This window comes from Rhinopithecus bieti, unplaced genomic scaffold (genome assembly GCF_001698545.2).
Source record: "Rhinopithecus bieti isolate Rb0 unplaced genomic scaffold, ASM169854v2 scaffold_2439, whole genome shotgun sequence".
Lineage (NCBI taxonomy): Eukaryota > Metazoa > Chordata > Mammalia > Primates > Cercopithecidae > Rhinopithecus > Rhinopithecus bieti.
Genome location: NW_016804232.1, coordinates 1,680,789 through 1,692,059, shown reverse-complemented (window position 1 = coordinate 1,692,059; position 11,271 = coordinate 1,680,789). Strand labels below are relative to the sequence as shown.

Sequence of the window (11,271 nt, the reverse complement as noted above, 5' to 3'; positions counted from 1 at the left end):
AAAAAAAAAAAAAAAAGAAAAAGAAAAAGAAAAAAAAAAAACATTTCTTCCTATGGGTCTACCTTTAATCTGTAATTGTTAGAAAACAACTCTAATTTTAACAGGAGTAAGCAAATTAACCTAACATTAGAGTCCCAAGTCATACAGTATCAATGGGGGTGGATCAGGACATTCCTCTACTCTCCTTTGACCCTGGTTCAATTTGGGACAGAGAGAAAAAAAAAAAGATACTTCCTCTATTCCCCTAACCCCACTCCAGCCCCAATCCTCAGCCATTATGACACAACATAGCGTAGAGACCTTCTCTATTCCAAATGCCTAGAACAATGGTATATAATTGGTGCTCAACAAATATTTTTTACAGTATTTCTTTTCAAAGTATTCAGGGATCTTATTTCAACATTTCTATTTAACCCAAAGCCACAACCTGTAGAAGAGATATGAAAAAAATATGCCTGAAGGTAGAAGGTGTAGTATGAGTATTGGAAGAGAAGGGACCTATACTCTTCCATTTCTCATTAGTATCAGTGGTAGGAAAACTAAAAATTGATACATGCACATTACAAGAAGTTTGTGGCTGATGGGGGCAGCAGCAATGAAAAGAAAAACTAGATCAATTCCTGAAATGGCAAAAGAGAAAGATCTGGTCACTGTGCCGACATGAAACCAAATATATATCTCAAACCCAGAGGTGTTTACACCAAAAAGAGGCCCAAAGAAAACTCTGGTCCTCCAACCTTCAAACTGAAAACTTAAGACCTCCTGGCTCTTTTCCATTCCAAATTTCAGGCCCTAAGGCCACTAGTGATAGAGAGCTGCCTAAGTAAATATGCGCCCTCAACGTGAAAGGTGGTAGGAGTATAAAGAGCAAAAATCCATTTAATGACACCACAACTGGGAGTGAGAATAGGTGTGCATTGTGCCTGAAAATCTGAGTTCTAAACACATTTTCCCATAAATATACCTTGATAAATAATGAGATTCTATACATCCTGTTGAAATCAAACCAACAGAAATGACTATCTGCTTGAAAAGAAAATTTTTAGTTGCTATTTTCCACATATTTAGTGTTTGACAAAAATTATAACTTTTCCTATACCTCTGTACCTCATTTCCTTCTCTATCGTTCATAGATTCGTTATGATGATTAACTGAATATTTGTAAATAGCTTAAAGCAGTCTCTGGCCCATAGTAAGCATTATACATATATATTTTAATTAAATAAAACACTACTTTTTTAGATTAGTTAAGTTTCTAACTAGTTTTCAAAGAAAAGTATGTTGGTTCTACTTTTTTAGTGATATTTTCAAAAACTTTTTGGAGGTTTAAGAAAATTATGAAAACAGACAAAATTATTATATCCTTTTTTGTTTTTTTTTTTGAGACAGTGTCTGTCTCCCACACTTGAATGCAGTGGCACAATCTCAGCTCACCATAACCTCCATCTCCTGGATTCAAGCGATTCTCCTGCCTCAGCCTCCCAAGTAGCTGGAACTACAGGCATGCGTCACAACAACAGCTAATTTTTGCATTTTTAGTAGAGACGGGGTTTCACCATGTTGGTCAGGCTGGTCTTGGAACTCCTGACCTCAAGTGATTCACCCGCCTCAGCCTCCCAAAGTGCTGGGATTACAGGCGTGAGCCACCGCGCCCAGCCAAAATTAGTATTTCTAAGAAAGCATATGAACTGATCTTTGGGAATTTCAGACTTTATACATGTTGTTTTTGTTTTTGTTTTGAGACGGAATCTCACTCTGTCACCAGGCTGGAGTGCAGTGGCGCAATCTCGGCTCACTGCAACCTCCGCCTCCCAGGTTCAAGTGATTCTCCTACCTCAGCCTCCCAAGTAGCTGGAACTACAGGTGCCCGCCATCACACCCGGCTAATTTTTGTATTTTTAGTAGAGACGGTGTTTCATCACATTGGCCAGGATGGTCTTGATCTCTTGACCTCGTGATCCACCCGCCTTGGCCTCCCAAAGTGCTGGGATTACAGTCATGAGCCTCTGTGCTCAGCCCTAAATTTTAATATATTTAAAGCAATCTTAACCTTAAAAGTTACCTTGCTTTTTTAAAATTTTACCTACAAAGTATTTCACCTATAACTATAATGTTACCATCTTAAAAGTTTATTTGTTATGTTTAAGCAACTTTTATTTAGCTTAATTATAAATATTCCATTGAACTGCCATCATTTAATGTAGTGTCTGCTATAAGAGTCGAAAGTGTAGCAAGAAGTATGTGTAACCTCAATAACATTCTAAGACAAATGCAATCACTGTTAACATTTTAGGAGTAGCATGCCAGTTTAGCCTTTCTTAGGCAACGAAATGCACCGGGGGAACAGCAGGAGGGAAAGGAAGAGCTTCAAAACTGAAGAGTAAAGGAGTATGAAAGTAGCAATAAAGGAATCCTGGTTGATAAAGTGGCTGCTACAGAAATAACATGAGGTGATAAAATAATCTGGGCCAGGTGCGGTGGCTCACACCTGTAATCCCAGCACTTTGGGGGGCGGAGGCGGGAGGATTGCTCGAGTCTAGGAGTTGGAGACCAGTTTGGGCAACACACAGAAACCCCATCTCTACTGAAAATACAAAAAGTAACTGGGCATGGTGGCATGCATCTGTAGTCCCAGCTACTTGGGAGGCTGATGAAGCAGGAGAATCCCTTGAGCCCAGGTGGTGAAGGTTGTAGTGAGCCAAGATTGCGACATCGCACTCCAGCCTAGGTGACAGAGCAAGACCCAGTCTCAAAAAAAATAAAATAAAGATGAAAGTTTATCATTTATATTAAATCTAGAACATACGTGTAAAATTCCAATTCACTTTCAGAAAACACATTTAAAGCCAGAGACAAATAACAAAAAAATTCATGAAAGTGCAAAAATCATTCAGTTCCTGTTACCCAAATTCTCAAGCATGAGAATGAAGCATGCATTATGGCATACACTGAGTTTCTGATAACATCTTTATGCCACTAAATCAACCAATGCTAAACCTTGCCCTTATCTCTGGGTCTCTTCTCATGTAAGCTAATAGATTCCCATGTGGGTTAAAACTCTCTCAGTTGGGTATTTTGTTATTCTGCCAAAATCATCCTGTTACAGTTTGAAGGTTTATTTCATGTGCTAACTTGGCTAGGCTATAGTGCCCAGTTGCTTGGTCAAAACCAGCCTACATGTTGCTATGAAGGTATTTCTTACATGGGATCAACTTTTAAATCAGAAGACTTTGGGGAGAAAAGATGAACCCTCACAATGTGGGTGGGCTTCATCCAAGCAGCTGAGGCCTTGAAAGAAAAGAATGAGGTCCACCAAAAAGGAAAAAATTCTGATTCCAGATTACCTTCAGACTCAAGATTGCTGGCCAGCCCTACAAATTTCAGACTTGCCAGCCCCTACAATTCTGTGACCTAATTCCTTAAAACAAATCTCTCTCTATGTAAATATACAAATCTCTCTATATATGTAAATATATATCCTGTTGTTTCTTTCTTTTTTTTTTTTTCTTTGAGACTGAGTCTCGCTCTGTCGTCCAGGCTGGAGTGCAGTGGCGAGATCTTGGCTCACTGCAAGCTCTGCCCCCCCGGGTTCAGGCCATTCTCCTGCTTCAGCCTCCCGAGTGGCTGGGACTACGGGCGCCCACCACCAGGCCTGGCTAATTTTTTTTGTATTTTTAGTAGAGTCGAGGTTTCACTGTGTTAGCCAGGAAGGTCTCGATCTCCTGACCTCGTGATCCGCCCACCTCAGCCTCCCAAAGTGCTGGGATTACAGGCCTGAGCCACTGTGCTCAGCCGGTTGGTTTAATCTTAAAGTAAAAAACTGAATAATTTAGCTTAAGTTTGTTACATTTTAACAGAAAATTTTCTTTTACAGCTTCGATGTATTAAGTGACTATAGTAAGCTGCACGTATTTAGAAGGGATGACTTAAATAGCTTTCACATAGGTATGTACCCATGAAGACTGTGGCTACAATTAAGACAGTGAATATATCCACCACCCTCAAAAGTTTTCTTGTGTTCCGGGAATAAATTTTAACAAAATTTTGGATTGAACTTTACCTAGTCCTTTGTAAACACTGTGAATAACTTTCCTTATAATTTAACTTTCACACAATGTATATAATTCACATAATATTCTCCAGTAATAATATACCATAGTTCTGTTCAACAATTCTCTATTGTTGAGACATTTATGTTGATGCTAATGTTTTGTTATAATAAACAATACAATGAAGAACAATCTTGTAGCTCTACCTAGTGCTGATGACTTAAAAAATTTTTTTTTCAATTTTAATAGCTTTAGGGTTCAAAGTGGTTTTTGGTTACATGGATGAATTGTATAGTGGTGAAGTCTGAAATTTTAGTGCCCCTGTTACCCAAGTAGTGTACACTGTACCCTGCCTCCCACTCTCCCCCTTTCTGAGTCTCCAGCATCCATTATACCACTTTGTATGCATTTGCATACCCATAGCTTAGCTCCCCCTTATAAGTGAGAACATAACAGTATTTGGTTTTCCATTCCTGAGTTACTTCACTTAGAATAATGACCTCCAGTTCCATCCAAGTTGCAGCAAAAGACACTCTCGTTCTTTTTTTATGGCTGAGTAGTATTCCATGGTGTATACAAACCACATTTTCTTTATCCATTCATTGGCTGATAGGCACTTAGATTGGTTCCATATCTTTGCAATTGTGAACTGGGCTGCAATAAACATATGCATGCAGGTGTCTTTTTGATATAATGACTTGTTTTCTCTTGGGTATGACTACTTCCTTATGTTTCCAAAAATACAATTGCAGAGTTAAAGAATACATTATATTTTAGGAAATAATGATTATAATAGTAACATAAAATGTTTATCTAGTATTTAGCACATGCCAGGTTCTATATTACATCCTTAATTACTCTCTTACTCTCCAGCATTACATTAATATGCTTGTCAATGATCCCACACCTTGACCAATTTTTTAAAAAGCCTTCTTTCTCCCATACTAACATCAATGTAATATCAGCCAAATTTCCATCAGTATGTTTTCAGACCTTATATCCACCTAAAATGCATAAAATAAAATCTTTTCTTTTAAGGGGAAAGAGAAGGAAATAATTATCCACCAGAAATTAAAATATACTATAGGGTGGTGATAATTAAAGCAATATGATATGGTGGCAGGACATACAAAAACATCAATGAAACAGGAATGCTCAGAACATGTGGGAATTTAAAAAAAAAAAAAAAGAAACATGTGGGAATTTCATATGGGCTAAAGATTGCAGAACAGTGTAAGATAAAAATAAAAGATTAAGATCACTGAGTATTTCTTCAAACTATAATAGAAGTTTTTTTAAACACAAAAAAATTCCTATTACTCTGCCAAGGATTCAGCCTTCCTAAGTATGAGAGAAACCACCCTTCCAAAAATAAAAAAAAAAAGCCCCCAAATAGACAGATGTGATCACATAAAGATTTAAAATAACAACACAGAAAAACAAAGGGCAAGCAACAGAAATGGGAAAATTATCTGACACATGAAACACATAAAACATTAATATCTGTATTTTAATATCTCTCTAAATCAGTAAGAAAATATCAAAGGAACAGACAAATTCACAGAAGAAATGGCAAAAATTATGGGAAAAAAAGTATGATTTCACAAACAATAAGGAAAAGGTATTACTTTCTCTTATCAGATGGGCAAAACCATAAAATCAATAATACACTGTGTTTCAGTAAACTACATATTCCCACAAAATTTTTATTAGAATGTAAAAAAATTGAATAAACTTCCTTGTAAGTTAATTTGGCTATACCTCTTAACACACAAAAGAATTATATCATTTAACTAGCAATTCCAGTTTTAGGAATGTATCCTATGAAAGACCCAAACAAATACACATAGATTTACACTTAATGATGTTTGGTAAAGCACTGTTGAAGAAACTAAAAACCAATAACCGAAATATTCGTCTATATAGGCAAGCTTAATAAAATACAAAATAAATCCAAATTACAGAATTACAGAATACCATCTCTGCTTTTTAGGTGGCTATATCATGGCATATAAAGATAACTATTTTGCAGAATATTGCATATTAATGCCTCAATTTTGAAAAAATTCATGAATAGAATAATGCGCATGCTTGTTTTGCACAAAAAAATTGTGTGGAAAGAAACTGAAAAAACGTGACTCACATCTCTTCATCATTGGCCATGGTATTCTTATCTGCTACATATTCTCCTTCTATCCATTTATGCTTTTTATTTCTATATTTCCATTGTTTTAACCAAACCAAAAATGATAATTTTATAATTCTAAAAAAATCAAGTGAGAAAAAATTTTTAAAACACTACCACTTTTGACAGATAAAAAGTTTGTATCATTTAAATTACATTTCTTTTATTATGGCGAGGCTGGATATTTTTTCTTTTTTCTTACATTTACCAGAAATTATTTTTTTCTTTTTGCCCTGCCTTATGTACTTTTACAGTAAATCTTTAATGAGGTATAAATAAGAATTATGCCTTCTTGTTTAAAAGTTATGCCACAGTTCATATTTCTCTTCAACATCAGATGATATATTTCTATAAATATATAACACCTGGTACAATACTCCCAAACTTTAACATCTGACTTTCAACAAAATTCTAAACACAAACTAAAACAAGTAAGAAACCGGCAAGTTTTATACGGTAATTGCATGATGGATCAACTACTATATAAAGTCTCTCCTATCACATAGCATAGTAAAAGTGACATCCTAGTACATTTGGGTTGACTCTAACAGTAATCATGAAGAAAGAATGGTGACAATACTTCACATACTGTCTCACTTATGTCTCACAACAACCCAAAAAGTATAATGATCTTCTTGTAACACTCAAGCTCAGAGACACTAAATAATTTGCCCACGTTCACACAACTACTATGTGGCAAAAGTAAAACAATCCCCCAGCCTCACCGTCCTCTACTTTTCACAATGAAGAAACAGCAGTTAATCATTACCTTCCTCCAAGAGGTACCAAAAACTGCACAGCAACATAACAGGTAACTTTTAGCTTAATGTGCTCTAAATGGCACTCTGCCACTTCCACCCCTCACTGCTGGCATTTCTCCCAGTGCAGAATTTAACTGCAGAATTCTATCTGTTCTTGTTGGCTATAGTTATCTCAATGTCAAGAGCATCTGCTCCTTAACTTCCTCTTCTACTCTCCATTTCTAACCTGTACCAAGGCATCTGCTCTTTGCATTTCCCTTATTATCTGCTCCTGAGTTTCACTTGTCAGTCTTCCTTTCGCTGCCAGTTTGGGTTTGATCGCAACCAATGACTTGTTTTTTCTTTCTGGTGGGTTAACCAATTACTCAGAGCTAGTCAGATGTGACTGAAACTCTTCACAATTAGAGACTGCTTCTAAACTTTCAGAAAAAAAATTTTTTTTTTAACTTCTGGATCAACTCCATTCCTGAGGCTTGATCTCCACATAATAAAATTTCACTAGAGGACTAAAACTAAAATTTTTATTTCTGCCAAAATTCCATCCCACCTGCCTAATATTATATTAATGATCTAATTCTGCCCTCAAAATCAATCTACTACCAAGCTAAACTTTACTGCTGCGTGCTTACTATGTGCCATATTCTATGTGAAGTACTTCACATGCACTATACCACTAAATAATCACAACAAACCTATGAGTTAGGCATTATTATCCCATTTTCCAGATGAGGAAAACAGAGTATAGGATTCTAATTCACGCTCTTAACCCATTATACATATTACCATCACTATTACCTTACACCACCTGTTCCAAGAGCACGTATTTCTAGTGCTCTAATGTACTGTTCAGGAAATAGTGACAAGGGAAATGCACTCCCCACCCTACTTTCCATTCCTATCCTACTCCCTTCCCTACTTGCCCACAGTTTCCCTTTCCATTAAACTCCTAACAGTCCCTTTGCCATGTATCATCTCCTGATGGGCATCTAACACATTCTCTTTACATTCTTTAAATTTCAACACGTGGTACTAACTCTATATTTCCTTGAAACCCAGAGAAGAAAGTCATTCCAAATTAAGATTTGAGCTTTTTTCCTTTAGGACATTATTTGGTGTATCTTAACTAAAACACATTCCTCTATCTTCTAGTAATTATTTGATTATTCTGAAACAGATTACAATCAATTTTATACATATTTTTCTTCTCAATTCAACTCACCCCTCAAAAAAATTTATTGATCACTAACATAAGAAAACATAAAGAGCAAGAAAACCAGATGCCTGAATAGCTTTTAATGTTAGTCAAAACATGAACATTTTACTATGTAAATCATATAATTAAAATCAATTAAGAAAAACACTAATACCCTAGTTAAAAAAGAGTAAAGGACCTAAACATGAAAATATATGGTTAAAAAAATATAAATGGGCCAGATACAGTGGCACACGCCTGTAATCCCAACATTTTGGGAGGCCAAGGTGGGTGGATCGATCACTTGAGCCCAGGAGTTCGAGACCAGCCTGGGCAACATGGTGAAATCACATCTCTACAAAAAATCACAAAAATGAGCCAGGCGTGCTGGAATGTGCCTGTCATCCCAGCTCCTCGAGAGGCTGAGGTAGGTGGATCACTTGAGCACAGGAGGTCAAGACTGCAGTGAGCCGAGATGATTGCGCCACTGCACTCCAGCTCGGGTGACAGGGCAAGGCCCTGTCTCCAAAAAAAAAGAAAAAAGAGACAAATATACATGGCCTCTACATATAAGAAACTATTCAAGCTCCATAGAAATTTAAAAATATGCATTAAAAAGACAAGACAGGCCGGGCGTGGTGGCTCACAACTGTAATCCTAGCATTTTGGGAGGCTGAGGCGGGCAGATCATGACGTCAGGAGTTCAAGACCAGCCTGACCAATGTGGTGAAACCCTGTCTCCACTAACAATACAAAATTTAGCTGGGTGTGGTGGCATGCACCTGTAGTCCCAGCTACTTGGGAAGCTGAGGCAGAAAAATCACTTGAACCTGGGAGGCAGAGGTTGCAGTGAGCCGAGACCACACCACTGCACTCCAGCCTGGGCAACAGAGCGAAACTCTGTCTCAAAAAAAAAAAAAGAGACAAGACAGCATTTTTTGCCTATCAAATGCCCAAAGATAAAATAAAATCACTACAAATGCTGGTTGAAATGTACAATAAGCACTGTATTACCATTTTTTGAAAAAAGTAGAAGTTTTTTGATATTTTGGTTCCTTGGCATAGTATTCAAGGTCTAGCACCTTTACAGTCTCATCTTTTATAACAGAGAGACACCCCTCTCACCCCAGTATTTATCCCTCTCAATTTGCACTGTATTTTCATTAAACACAGAATTCATAGCAGCCAGTTACGGTTTTCTTCCTTAAAGAACAGCTTTATTGAGATATAATTCACATATCATACATTCAACCACTTACAGTGTTCAACTGGTTTCAGTGTACTTGGAGTTCTGCAACCATCATCACTACAATGAATTTTAGAACACTTTCATGATCCTAGAAAGAAACCTCACAGGCATTAGCAGTCATTCTCCATTTCCAATCCCCTCCCCATGTCTCTGGCAATCACCAATCTATATTCTGGTAATATTTGGTGCCTATTCTAGATATTTCATATAAATGGAATCATATAATACATAGTTTGTTGTGACTAGCTTTCTTTCACTTAGCACATTTTCTTGGTTTATCCAAATAGCAGCATGTATCACTTCATCTTGTTTAATTTTTTTAAACTGTGGTGAAATACACACAACATAATCCTAACTGTTTTAAAGTGTACAGTTCAGTGGCATTAGCATATTCAAACTGTTGTGCAACCATGATTTCCATCCCTCTCCAGAACTCTCTTCATCTTGCAAAACTGAAACTCATTAAACAGTAACTCCCCATTCCCCTCTCCCTTAAGCCCCTAGTAACCATCATTCTACTTTCTGTCTCTATGAATTTGACTACTGTAGGTACCTCACACAAGCAGAATCATACATATATTATCTTTGCGACTGGCTTATTTCACTTGGCATGTCCTCAAGATACATCCATGTTGTAGCATGTGTAAAAATTTCCTCCATTTTCAAGGCTTAACAGTACTTAATTGCAGGTACATACCACATTTTGCTTATCAATTCTTCCATCTAAGGACACATGGGTTGCTTCCACCTTGCAGCTACTGTGAATAATGCTGCTATGAACATGAGCTTACAAACCTCTTTGAAATGCTGTTTTCTTTTTTTTTTCTTTTTTTTGGACACAGAGTCTCACTCTGTCGCCCAGGCTGGAGTGCAGTGGTGCAATCTCAGCTCACTGCAACCTACGCCTCCCAGGTTCAAGCAATTCTCCTGTCTCAGTCTCCCGAGTAGCTGGGATTACAGTCGCCCGCCACTGCGCCCAGCTAATTTTTGTATTTTTAGTAGAGACGGGGTTTTACCATGTTGGCCAGGCTGGTCTCGAACTCCTGCCTCAGGTGATCCTCCCACCTCGGCCTCCCAAAGTGCTGGGATTATAGGTGTGAGTCACCATACGGTCTTCAATTTTTTATTATTATTTTTTAAATGTTTTATTTGACAAAGTCTCACTCTGTCACCCAGGCTGAAGTGCAATGGAGTAATCATAGTTCACTGCAGCTTCAAACTCCTGGGCTCAAGCAATCCTCCCACCTCAGCCTCCTGAGTAGCTGGGACAACGGGCATGTGCCACCTCACCTGGTTAATTTTTAATTTTCTGAAGAGATGTGGTCTTACTGTGTTGCCCAGGCTGGTCTTGAACTCTTGGCCTCAGGTTATCCTCCCACCTTGGCCTCCTCCCAAAGTGCTGGGATTATAGCTATGAGCCACCACACTTAATGACAATTCTTTTGGAGATCCAGTAGTCGAATTTCTAGAATTCTATTTTTGATTTTTTGGGGGAAAGGCCATACTGTTTTCCAGAGCAACTGCACCATCGTACTCTCTTAGTAGCAATGAGTAAGGGTTCCAATTTCTCCACATCCTCACCAACACTTATTTCCTAGGGTTTTTTGGTGGTGGTGGTGGTGGTGTTTTGTTTTTTATAATAGCCATCTTAATGGATATAAAGTGGTATCTCACTGTGGTTTTGATTTGCATTTCCCTAATAACTAAGTTGTTGAACATCTTTTCATGTGCTTATTGGCCATTTGCATATCTTCTTTGGAGAAATATATGTTCAGATCCCTTGCCTACTTTTTAATCAGGTTGTCTTTTTTCATTATTTAGTTCTAAGAGTTTAT

At 37.4% G+C, this 11,271-nt stretch overlaps 1 protein-coding gene across 1 annotated transcript in view; it reads right to left on the bottom strand.

The window, feature by feature from the left end:
* Nucleotides 1–11,271, bottom strand: part of CDK13 (cyclin dependent kinase 13) — a 144,169-nt gene that overhangs the window by 72,755 nt on the left and 60,143 nt on the right. Inside the window, exon 7 of the mRNA XM_017867362.1 lies at nt 6,960–7,026. Coding sequence (XP_017722851.1) covers nt 6,960–7,026 — 67 coding nt within the window. The remainder of the gene's footprint in view (nt 1–6,959; nt 7,027–11,271) is intronic.